Raw genomic sequence first — 13,298 nt, forward strand, 5'->3', positions numbered from 1 at the left:
AGTTTACGAATTTGTCCCATTCCATCTGACACTTACCTAAAACAAAACAGAGAAAAAAGGAAACATTAATGAGTTGTAGTAAATACTGTGTGAGATGTGGTAAATAAACTTAAGAAAAGTTGTAGAATGTATTCATTTAAGTACAATTTTAAAAGTCAGTCAAAAATGATCCTGGAACATGATATCATTCCAAAAAAAAATCAGATAAACAAAGTTTATAAAATTATCCAACGGTTTTCCCAACATATTTCTATGTAATACAACAGCATTTTGCATTAAATCCAGCAAATTATCCAACGGGTTATCGTTCTCAGTGTTTTCCGCAAATACAACTTAATTAAGGGCTAGCACATAATGACGAAGAACTTATACAATCTATTACGCTTCTTTAGAACTCAGAGGAAGATAGAGTTTGGTTGGTTGGGCAAGGCAATTAAACTATTTACAAAACTTTGTATGCAAAGTAATTAACTTTACGAAAAAGGAGAATGCATCAAAGGGAACATTTTCGGTCCAACGAACATTTTTCGTCGCCATAAATCACAATGAAAAACCCCCTGAACCGGCCGCAATGCAACTGCAAACCTCTTCCCTTCAACGACGCGAAATTAAAAGTGTCACAAATAGAACAAAATATGAACCACTCTCATTACACCTGACCCTGCAGCATCAGCATATGTAAAAAGTCACCCAATTCCGACGAAGATTTGCTAGACTTGCGGAAGAAGCCCGTCCTGCCACCCCGCCGTCCCGCCAGTCGTGACTCATATTTCCTTTTCGGCCGTGCGCGCAAAAGCAGCATTTATCCACGGCACAGTTGACAAATTAAATGTTTAATTGCGGCCGACACTTTACCGGAAAGCGCACCACGTCCATTAAATGTTTGAAAGAGCTGAGGCTCCTCCACCACGGTTGGTGAGACGGGAAGCCCTTGGTGGCGATGGCGCCGTCCGATGGCGCTTTGCCGGTGTCGTTACTGATTTATGTTCCGTGTTTCTTTGCTTGTAGGTTTTTTTCTCTTCTCTGAACCGTACACAAAGTCATCAAAAAGCCTTGTCCGGAGGTTGCGAGGTGGGAAAGGGGGGGCATTAAGGTAAAGAATTCCCATAAAGGAAGGAACAACATTTCTATTCTTTTTGTCGCAAAACTCGCATGAACGAAAAGCGCAAGAAGAGCTGGGAGAAAGGATCGATTATTTTAGAAAAAAAAAAAAACGTCGCCACGGCCGGGCGCCACTTGGCGTCAAACGAAAAGCCCATTATTGATTCGAGCTCACACCCGGGGCGGGTTCTATTTTACAGCGGCACGCACGGCTTTTCCGTTTCCGTTTATGCAAATTGGCCTTCGCTCCAACGGTTCGCGAGCTCTTGCGCGACCGCGAAAAAGAAGAAATCCCGAGGTCATCACCATCGTCCTCGGTGCGGGTCCAAGAGATGTCCACGAACCGAATCTTGGGGAAAAACATGCGGAACGCGGCCGAAAGATGGTGACATTTTTGTTTTGTTTTTTGTGGCGTTCATCCCACGCTATACCTAAACCAACCAGCGGGAAGAAAATACGAAACGGTTGCGACGATGCTACGTGCAGCATAATAATAAGCCATAACGTAGCCGGCATCACCGAAAGCAGTGGTGAACTGGCGAAAATAAATGATTATCGATTCGTCGATCGACTCCTTCCGAGAAAAGTCTTTCAATCTGCGCTAACGAAAAGAGATAAGTTTCGCGAAAAGTCCGCCATCACCATCGCGTGCATAGCATACTATTCCTTGTTATTCGCCATCAGTTCTGGTGTTGCAAATAATAATGCTGTAGAACGAATCGTCACTCTGTAAAATATCTGTGTGGAAGGAAGTCCTCAACGGTCGTTCCATTGGACCAAAAATCGACTCGTCGTGTAAAGCAAACATAAGGTAAAAGTCCGAACGCTAAAGACAATACATCCATCATTCCCAACAAATTCTCACACAGCCATAACCCTAAAAAAATAAACCCGAACCCGTCCTCTTTTTGCCAGCGAATCCTCGTGACATCTTTTTCCTTCCAGCATCCCGAGAACTGCTTCCATTTCTAGCCAAAAAGGACCTTCTCCTCACCAGCCTCTTCAGGTAAAAGATTCAACCTGACGTGAACGGATCGGAACGAGAGCGGTCGCGGGAAGAAGAACCGAGAAGGTGCAAGGCCAGTGCAAAGATTGGCACATGGAAATGTCTGACTCCACATTCGGCGCCTTCACATTCAGCTCGGGCGATAAATTTTCGTTATACGTCCTCCTCTTCGGATCGGAATTCTGGCAAACGGTTGGCTGGGCGCGCTGTTAATGAACGTCCGCACACCACCCGCTCCGGTGTCCTTTTCCCCCACGAACCGAAGTATTCGGATCCTTTTTTACCTTCACAGCTCGAAGCACCCGAGAAGATGCTGGAAATGGCGTCCGAAAATTGGAAAATATTTACGAACACCCCCCGGAAAAGTTGACCCCGGACCAAAACCCGGGGCGGTGGCGGGAGGTGACGGAGGCCGGCTTTTACGAGTATTGCTGCGCGCCCCCGGCCGGAATGTATGAACCGGTCGAGCGGAACTTCCGATGCTGCTACCGGTTCAGGTGTTGGGTTGTTTGCTTGGAGATGATTTATCTTTCGCTGCAGTTTCGGTTTCGGCACGACCCGGTCACGTCAACCAGCCGTGAAGAAGGGTGGCTTGAGGAGCATATTTTATGGAAAACTTTTCATCAACGAGATCATGGTACCCGAATGGGAAGATGAATAAATAAAATTCTATGTGCAAAAAAATACTACATTTGCGGAATTGCTCCTAAACTATATTTAAAAACAAAGCGTCACCTCAAACAAATATTCCATTTCACTGCAATGAAAGCCGTTTTTCCATTCCATTACCATATAAACCCCGAAACAATCCATCGATAACCACCTCCTCTTCTCAATACCGTCCAATATTAGGGAATCTCAATGACTTTCGATCGATTCCGGTGAAAGAACACTCCATCTCTCCAACTGCGGGCACGGACAAGGATCAGCTGAGTTGACAACGGAACCACACAATCCCACCGGCAGCAAACCGTTCGTTAGCGAAGGCTCAACGGTGGCCATCCTCTGTTCTTTTCCCCTCCATTTCCGGACAAGGATTGCAAAGCAGCAGCCAGGGGAACGATCGGCGGATGCTAAAAATAGCTCCCATTCTTTCTTGGATGCTCTGCCAAGGCAACCCCTTTTTCCTTTCCAAGCGGAAGTGACCCTTCCTTCAGGCACCGTCGGAGGCCGAGAAACTTGGTGCACTTTTCCTGTTCGCCGTCGGTTGGAACGTGAGTTCAAGGAGGGTGTTGGATTGGGAATGCGCGGAACTGTCTCCTTAAAGGCAACAAAAGGGGGTGATGAATTTAAAATTATAACAGTCATATCGGAGGAGGTTGATAAGCAAAGTCAACCTCCCTTCGCTTCAGATGCTTAAAGACCCGAAGGACGTGAAGAGGTTGTATCTGGCGCACCCCGTTAAACAAACTACACCCTCCAAGAGCTTACTCCAAAGGAAAAGTAAATAATAGTACCCATGGAGCTACCTTTTTTCTCTTTCAAATGACCACGCAACCCGGACGCGTTAGGTAGGTGCAGATGCTCCCCGGGTAGAAAATAGAACGCTCATCCATCCCCCGCCCACGACATAAGAGGTTGCTTGCAAAAAAACAGGGAGGCAAACGTTACGCTTCGTTACATGACGCCACCTGGGCTGTGGGGGCCGGTATTATCATATGTAGGTGGTTGTAGCTTTTAATAGAACACAACGTAAACACCATGGCAACGCTGGGTAGAAGGGTAAATAGAATTGGAAAAGTGTACCACAAGGCAAAGCGGTTTATGAAGAGGTTATTATTGATGAATCGATTTAGTTTACAACAGCACTGTTATTATTTTAGATTTCTTTAAATAAATATATCGCTGTTAATACTTTTTAGTTTTAATTTGTAGATACAAACATCACATGAAATCAATACAATTTCTTTCAAAGCTATTTTAAAATTTAATTCCGACATTTAAGAAAACACATTGTTCATAATCCTTCACCAGACCATTTTAATTATGCCATCGCTGGAATAACACTGCCCCTGGAAAGAACGGTTTGAAATCTCAACGCTCCAATCACTTGCCATAAGCCCGATTGAAAGGATAAGCGGTGCTGAGTTTTTCACTCGACAGAACAATAAATCGCACAAGCCGGTCGAGTGTTGAGTGCTTGCCGGAAAAGTGCGTGGGTTCATAATTCCCGACAATCAGCCGTTGTGTAAAATTTTCGCTTGTCCCTTAACAAGCGAATGGATGGAGGGCAAAAGCTAGTGGAAAGAAAATCGAAGGACGATTTATGATTATCGTCCGGGGGGAATTTTCTCCCGTGTAGTATTTACAGCATGAACACTTCCAACACTATCGTCATATAATTAAAGTGAATGGTTTACCGATACTTGCTAGGCTTTAAACAAGATCTTAGCTTGAAGATTAAAGTAAGTCCGATACTTTCAGTCGGAATAAATTTTCCACTCTAGAGTAAACAACGTTCAGGGCAAAGCTCAATCTGGGCTAGATCTAAATATTTTTTTAAATTCAATCAAGCTGTGTCATCAAAGTGTGATTGATAGTGGTTTAAATTAAAGCGCTCGCGGAACATTTGTCTTTCCCAGCCTTAACATCACAACGTTACCTCATCTTCATTCAACCCCAACAGAGACACGAACCGAGGGGAGCGGTAGTTTGTTTTTCCCCAAGGGGGACAAAACGTACTTCATTTCCAATACCAGTTCTACACGCACCGCGCGCACTTCCACCCTCCGGAACGGATGACGGATGCAAAACACACGATCCGGAGTGGAGGAGCACGCGGCGAAGAACAGGCCCGGTTCGTCTTCCTCTTCCCTTTTCGCGGACCGACTACTGGCTTCGGTTCGTGTAAATGATTAACGATTGCATTAATTAGATGCTTTACGCCCGGGCTGCAATTTTGCAAATCGCACTTTGTAATTACACTTTCCCAGTTCTGCCAGTCTCGCAGTTCGTTTATCATTGGCCCCTTCTTTTCGGAGCCGCTCCCCGTTTGCTCCATGTTCTGGACCGGGTATGTCTCGGTACGTCAGCTCCACGACCGGCTGCTCACAGTTTTGTACAGAAAAGTTGGTGCAAACAAATTGCAGTTGGAACCCATTCTACTGATAGTTTGCACAAGATTTTACGGACTGCTACTATTTACTGCTCTTGGAAAAATAATTCTTGATTTCGAAGTGAGCTAAAGCTGCTTGAGAAAAATATTGTGACACATAGTGCAATTGTGCGTTTAACACGTTGACTGCCATGGTTATCATTTTTTGATAGCCAGCTGTCATTAGGTCTAAAAAGTGTTTGTCCCATAAATAAATAAACATGCAACATGAAAATTATAGTAATATTTGATATCAATTCTTTGGGAAGTTTAGCCTTTGCTTATCCTACAAAACCCGTCGGTTTATGAAATTTTATAAACAAATTTTATTAAAATTAATTGTACTAAAAAAAGAGTGCTAAAAAAGCTTAGAAGTCAACATGTTAAGAAATGAAGCTATCACACTAACTCTAAATCATTTTCCTTGCAGAACAAATTTTATAAATTGAATAAATATATTCGTTTTGATCATTTTTGGGAGATTGGTGGCAAATATCCAATGTTTGGTTGAAACCATACCGACCTTAACACTAGAATACATTGCTTTGGAATCTTGTCCCAATGCTTTTTAGGGGTGCCATTTTGACCCCTATTTTTAAAAATAGCTATAGCTTCACTATTTTTGAAGATTTTTCAATTCCGTAAGCTGTTACTAATAAATTAAAAACGCCGAAAGATAGTCAACAAATATACTAAAATATTTGTTGACTATCTTTCGGCGTTTTTAATTTATTGATGTACCACTTCATCATTCCGCTAGCTCGATGTAAAGCAAAAAAGATCGAAGTGGATCGAACTTTAATCCATTTAAACTTTTATTTTTTCAAAACATTTCATGTAAATTCATAAAAAAGGGTGCGCTATAATGCTTATATATTAGACCACCTTTAAAAAATGATTTCATATTTTTAAGATAACAAATGACGCCACGAATTACCTTGAAGATGTCGATTTTTAAATTCTCCATAAGTTGTTTCCGTCCTGTGCTTTGTTCCTTAACTCCGTACGCGAGCATTTCGAAGCGTTATGCGGGCGTTATTTTCGAACTTTGAGGGATTTTTTTGTTGTAAAAATATACAGCCGTTTTCGAGATATTAAAATCGAAAATTGCGTTGTGGTCAAAATGACCCCTATTTGGATTCTAGTGTTAACCGAGTGTTTGCTTAGGTGTTCCTACATTTTTGGGGAACTCCCACATCGACACACTCATCGTGAAGCTGAGACGTTTCAACAAAACAATAAACACAGGAAGCATTAATCATTTCACACACGAGCAGACCTTCCTCCGTTCTCCCTCTCCGAACCCGCCTTAAAGATGGAGAAGTTTCGCGATAGGTAAGCAAAACCAAGCTTTCCATTAAACCGTCACCTCCCCGCCAGGTGATTTATGTCGCTGGACAAAGAACGCGTCCTCATCCCGTTATGCGCGGCCGCATAGCCAACAAACGGTTTTGTTTTTGTTTTTATTTTTATTTCCAACAGGCGATAAAGAGAATAAGGGAAACCGGCAATCGAACGGACGGGTCGGAAATTTAATCGTCGAGTGCAACATTCCAGTCAACAACAAACACCTTCCCTCCCCACCGAGGTGGTGGTTGCAAATCCTCTCCTGCATTCGGATGCATTTGTATGCGCTCGTGCGTGCGTTCGTGCGTGCGTGCCTGGCGAGCATTTCGCCGAGTTACGATAAAAATAACGCCCTCGCCGAGACGCTGGCGAATCGATGCTCACGCAATGCTGCACGCGCCTTGTCTTTCCACCCCTTGTCCACCCCCCACGGAAACCCTGGGTGGTCGTGATGATGGAGACGCATGTTACAACACGATGCCACCCGTCGACGGAACTGGATGCGCACACGCGCACACACACACATCAAGGCCTGATTAGACATCGACGTTTCTTGCGCGACCTTTACGCCACAGCAAACCGGCGACGACGTCTGCCGTCCATTCCGGGCCCACTCTCATTCATTGTGGCCTCATTTGCGGAGTGAGTGTCGGTTTCCATCCGCATCGATACACGGCACTATACAAGGTGGCTTGTTTATTTTCCTGCCGAGTTTCAATTGATACGTCTCTCTCTCGAGACAAATGGTACACAATTTCAAACGAGTAAAGAAAGGAAATGGAGTTTGAACGGTTCGAGAGGAGGTAAATTTCGAACTGAAGCATCATCGAAATGGGCGAAAGGAGCGCATCGACGAAAGGTAAATCGATGTAGCACCCATAAAACCGCACATTAAAGTGCAAGCCAGGCAGGGGATGGGGACGAAGAAAATGTTCTTCCCATAACCGGTCGACGAGACGAGGAGGATTTTTTTTTCTTCTCCTCCTCAACCTCGAACACGATTGGGTTCTCCACCGTTCAATGCATCATCATCGTTTTCTACCTTTCCCTACACACTTCCTTATGTGCTCTCGGTTAAGCACCGAGAGGAGCTAACCTTCACGGCGCGCCGCATTTCAACCACCTTCTCCCCCACCCATCTACATCCCACTCGTGGGCAGTCTTACCGCGTGCGTGCGTCACGTCGCGTCACGGTTCGTGAGCAGTTCGCGCTCTCGCTTCTAAAAATATCCTCCCAACTACAGTTACAAAAGCGTTACATCCATCAAACAAACCACCTTCTTCCCCGATCACCCATCTCCTCGCCCGGGAGGGATGGCGACCTGGCTTAGAGACCCCCCCGTCAGGGAGGACACCATTTTCACGCCGCAAGAGATGCTTGGCGGCGTTGATGATTTTGTCGTAGTGTGTGCGCGCGCGTGGTTGAATTATTATTTGTCCCATCAAGACGGCACTCTTCCACTCACAACAACAAATGGTTTTTTTCCTCCTCCTTCACGTTGCGTGCTGCAATTAGTGCCCGCCGCGTTTAGTGAAGGCTTAGATAATTGATCAAACTATGCTGTGACTAACCACCAGCACGACGCACACGAGCAGAACGCGCTCACAGCCGAAGCCCTAGAGCGGTCGCGTAACCCAACACTCTCGTCGTGACGGGACGGCGGGCTGTATCATGTATCAGCATCAGCTGTAACAAAGTGTTTCCTTCTTTTGCCCCGCTTTGACCGGGGGCGACAATGGGGAAGAAGAAAACATAGCGAACGTGCAAGATAAAGTGGTGCGTGGCGCGGTTTCGCACGATAAGAAAAGTGAATGTCCCACCGGTGGTGAAGATGTTTCGAGGTGATATCGCCGGGGTAAGGTTGGTTTTTAAAATGTAGGTTATTGATAGTACAAGTGCACGACTTTATCAAAGTTCCACTACCGTCACGGAACTCGAAATAAGCAGCCTAATAAGTCTATCAAGACTTGCTTATTGCAGTTCTTTCGCCACGAAAAGTTTGATTGACAATGTATACTTTTATTCAAGTACGAAAACATCTCCATATACTAGTGATATGCGTACAGAGTAAGAATTAATGATTGAGTTGAATCTTAGTCACGAATAATTGATTTAAATCCTAACGGATAGTTTTTTGTTACTTTTTTTTATTTGAATCCTTAACAGGGATTCGAATTCCAAAAGAGTGAAAGAGTGAGCAAAAGAGTAGCTAGTCGTCATAGAGATTCGAATCCCAAGAGTGAGTAAAAGAGTTGTTAGTCATTCCGCGGTGGGATTACGCGGCTAGCAACTCTTTTACTCACTCTTTGGATTCGAATTCTTATTTGGGATTTGAATCTCTAAAACGACTCGCAACTCTTTTACTCACTCATTCACCCTTTTGGTATTCGAATCCCTATTAAGAATTCAAATAAATCATTTAACACGTTTTAAATCACAAAAGAGTGACTTAAAGATTCGAATCATCGTGATGATTGTTCACTCTGATTCAAAGCCTTAAAAAAAGTTCTTATTCTCATCACTACCATATACCAGCGGTACATAATTAACTGTCCAAAGAAAATTTTCTTCATTGAATGCTGCCAAAATGTCTTACCATATTCTCCTTTATAAAATTCTTCTAATCATGGAATTCCTTGTTCATATGTAACAAAGTAGATTATTAGTATGTTTATTGATTGGAAACATAATACATCATGTATTGTATTGTGTGCTGTTTGTATCAAAGGTGACATAGTAAACCTAGAGAACGCTTGAAGATGTTGAAGTCCATCAAATTCGTCCATCATAACTGTAGTAGATAGATAAGTGTTAGTTAGTCCCCAAACGAAAATAACTAACTTTAAAAATTATTTGTTGAGCAATCAGTAGTGAGGCCGTTAAATAAGAAGAATTAACAAGGCTGTTTTTAAAAGACGAAAACAGACCTAACTTGAAATGAGCCAGAAATAAAGCTTAAATGGAAAAGATCATGATAATGAGATTGCTAAAAAAAAATGACCAATTTATTCTCAATATTTTTATATTATCCGATAGCAAACCTTACATATGTAACTGAATTAGTTTCTTTAGAAATAGCCATGGTAAGCATTTACATCAATTAGATTCATTATTTTGACCTAGTACAAACTTCAACAGGATTTTGATATGAAGCGTCCCTTGATAGACGCACCAAAAAAAATCCCTTGTCCTTTTCGAATGTCGCTGATAGATTCCCCTTTATTCAAACGTAATTGCACATCACATTATCGCAGCTCCGAAAGATAGCATCGCCCGCCTATCGATTGTGAACTATATGGGTTAGATACTACCCCAACGACTGGAGCCAATTATCACGCCCTGCTCGATCGAATCCGAAATCGAACCGAAGACGTCAACGTCGACGACGCAATGGCACGCGGCGGCGGGCAGGGGGATTGCCAAAAATTATCGCGGTCACCACGGAAAAGAAAAACGCACCGGATTGGCGATAACTTTCACTGGAACGCCAATGCGTCACCCAGTCGGGCCGATGTAGTTTATTTTTGGTGTTATCTATCGCTCCCCATCGCTTCTCCTGGGTTGGGTTTGTCGTTCGATTTCTAAACACTCACCTCCTCCCTCTTGTCTACCCGTTTGGGCGACAATCCCCTTTTTTCCGTTATCAAACCGCACCTTAAAAATCCCCGGGCCAAGATCTTATCTCTTTTGGGAACCGGTTGACCGGGTCTGAGGAACAGTACTGCACGTTCCATGAGGTACCGTGATGCAGATTTTGGGGAACACACGCTTGAAATATGGTGCCCCGAATATTTGAACTAAACTGAGGTGTGTCGCGAAGTGGAAGGTGTGAATAGGAAGCGTCCATGTCTTAACATGCTTTCAAGACAGTTTGTTGAGGGACTAAACATGAGTTCAGCTGTTTGTTCCCTCCTCGAACCAACCCTTCGCTAGAGGACAGGTTCTCCGGTAAGAAGTGCGTAGCAGACACACGTTTGTGAACTGGTTTTCAAATGGAAGTATTCCAAGGCCTATTAGCGCCACTTGCGCCGTACCGAAGCAACCTCCACGGTACGAAAGGCAGGACGGACGTCACAAAGAGAACCGACTCGGAGGAACCCTTGTTCTCAGGATTTTCCCGTGTCGTGCCCCAGACACGCCAGTCACTGGCGTATCTTCCTCTCCGACAGCTCCGTGGCCCAATTCCTGATCAGCCGATTCTCACTCCTCATCCTTCCCAGCGTACCCGCTTCTCCCGTCATCTCTGTTCCTATCATTTATTGGCCGCAAGATGAAGTGTTTCCCTTATCAGCTGCCCCGAGGCTTCCGTCTCCCGGCAGTTCAAACCTTCAGTGCAACCTTCACCTTCCATTTCATACCGATGCGATTCGATGGTTCAGCTATTTTCGCCTTTTGCGTCTTCCCTGCTCTGATCCTTCCCCCTGTTTGCCAGCAGGCTCTCGAGGGCTGTTTGGCACAGTTTCATAGCGATATTGTTCTCCATCAAACTATCCGAAGCTGTCGATGACGTCGCCCGGTGAGAGGTCGAGGTTGACGTTAAATGCGCAAGCAATCCAGCAGTTGGGGAAGAAAAAAAACACACACACAAGAAGGAAAGGAAGAGGGCGATGGTTTGCACGAAGAAAAAATATCGTGTTTAATCTTAAGCGACACAAAAAGGCGTCCTTCCACGAACGTACACAGTTCCCCCCACGGAGATTGTTCCGATGCTGCGGCAGATGGAGCAAAAGGCGACAAAGAAATTCTCTCCGTACACCATTTTTGAACGCCACGATAGTGTCGCCGATCGATCTCCGTTATCGATTGTCGTCAGCTGAGTATCGGGAAGCATTTCCCTTAGCGATTCTTTGACCCAATAAATTTTTGGCCCTATTGAAAATAATTGAAATTCTTACTTAGTTTCTTTACCTCATTCGAACTATGTCTGGACCACGTGGTCCAGTGGGACATACAATCTATCGGAATCACGTTCATCCTTATCAGCAACACTCGCCTTCCAGCTAATCAACAATTTATTTTTTATTTATATCAGAAAGAACGGCCGCGCTGTAATGCTTTGAAGCGTTTTTGAAATGTTTACAAACATTAAATTGATGCTTCGTGCTGTGGGGCTTGGAAAGGGTGATTGAGGTTATCGAAAGAATAACAGAATGAGGAAAAGTTTTTATTGAAGGCTTCAATATAAACAGGAGTTCGATTTAAAATTTAAAAGCTAGCATAGCAAGCATATAAGTAAATATACACACTAGGGAGTTGGTTCGATTAATGTTTTATAAAGTACCAATATCTTTTGAACAAGATGTTGATAAGACAAAAACCAAAAAGTGACCGCAAAAATAAAAAATAATTGTTTAAACCTGCTCCCATGGAAGCATTTAAAATTATCATTCACTAAGATCCATCATGAACATACTGTCGACTTCTCAGAAACTGGAAGAAATACCCCCAAACTCCAAGTACCCGCAAACTCTACGTCAATGGTTTTGCATCCTTTCAACTGAGCCCAAAGTGTTGGAAACTATTTGTCCTTGAAAGTATAAAATTAAATATTTGAAAGGAATGTCCAAACTTACCATACGACACCAAACGCTCCATAGCCGATCGGGCGGTCCGGCTGCACGTCCTGCGGGACGGCCGGTGGCTGGAAGTAGGGTGCGGCCGCGGCCAGGATGGCTCCTTGCGGTGCACCGGCGGCGCCTCCTTGTACCAGCGACATCGAGACACTCATGGAGACCCCCCGTGATTGCCTGGCAGGGCCACCAACAGCCGCCATTCAGACGTTGCGCATCGACCCGCGAGGACGTCGGATGAGATTGCCTGATTGTTGCGGCTGGACACGGTATCCCACGCACTTCCGGTCCCCGGTGTGCTCAGACGGATGGCTGGATGGCAGGATAGACAGCTGGCAGGGCTCCGACGGCGACTCCCTTCGGACTACGGCGAACGCTGAGCGTGTCTCGAGGAAAACCCCCGGAAATATGTATCGACCAGCGTGCGCGCGCCCGGTTGCGGCTTTTCGCTGGCCGCGGGAAAAATGCGGAACGGAAAACTCGCGCCACCACCGACACAAACACACATCAAAACACAATGGTTTCGGTTGCGACTACCCTATATGTGTATGTGTGTATGTGTACACGTGTGCGTGTGTGTGTACGTGTGTATATGCGCGGCGTGTGCACGCACAATGGAACAATTTCGCTGCCAACTTCCGCAAGTTGGGGCCCTTTCTTTCTTTCCTTCTTTTACCTTCTTGCTTTCTTTCTGCTTCACTTGGGCACGTTACACTTCTTCAACGGTCGTGGTGGTGGGAGAAAAATAAAAACTCTCGAAGGAAAATCAAAAACTACCGGCCGCGCGGGCCACCAACGACACGCACCGCACACCACAATCACTTACACTTCACACACCCACATGCGCACGCACAGAACAGTGGAGCACTTGCCCTTAGCGCTCGGAAGAAGAGCCACCGAGAAAAGAGGCGCCAAAAGAAAACCACACTACCATTCGGCGGTGATGCTGGATTTGGAGATGAAAGGAAAGTGAAACGTTAGTACAAATACCGGATGGATGGAAAATTCACCACCGTCGTCGGGTGAAACAATAGTCGTTCGGGGGGAAGGCCGCGGTTGAAGGAAAACAAAAGTTACACGCACGTACGCACGTCCCCTCTCCCCGTGCCGGAGTCGACGGCGAAGAATCCCAAACACACGATGATGAAATAGCGCTTCCTCCTTAGCTACGCTTCCAGA

General features: G+C 44.8%; 1 protein-coding gene across 2 annotated transcripts in view; it reads right to left on the minus strand.

Moving 5' to 3' along the window:
* The window catches only part of LOC131281819 (serine/threonine-protein kinase NLK), a 69,092-nt gene extending 56,034 nt beyond the window's left edge, over positions 1 to 13,058 (minus strand). For both annotated transcript variants that reach the window (XM_058311173.1, XM_058311174.1), the window contains exon 1: positions 12,123 to 13,058. In XM_058311173.1, coding sequence (XP_058167156.1) covers positions 12,123 to 12,322 — 200 coding nt within the window. In that variant the 5' untranslated portion in view covers positions 12,323 to 13,058. The remainder of the gene's footprint in view (positions 1 to 12,122) is intronic.
* Positions 13,059 to 13,298: the final 240 nt, after the last annotated feature.

The sequence above is a fragment of the Anopheles ziemanni genome, chromosome 2 (genome assembly GCF_943734765.1).
Source record: "Anopheles ziemanni chromosome 2, idAnoZiCoDA_A2_x.2, whole genome shotgun sequence".
Classification (NCBI taxonomy): Eukaryota; Metazoa; Arthropoda; class Insecta; order Diptera; family Culicidae; genus Anopheles; species Anopheles ziemanni.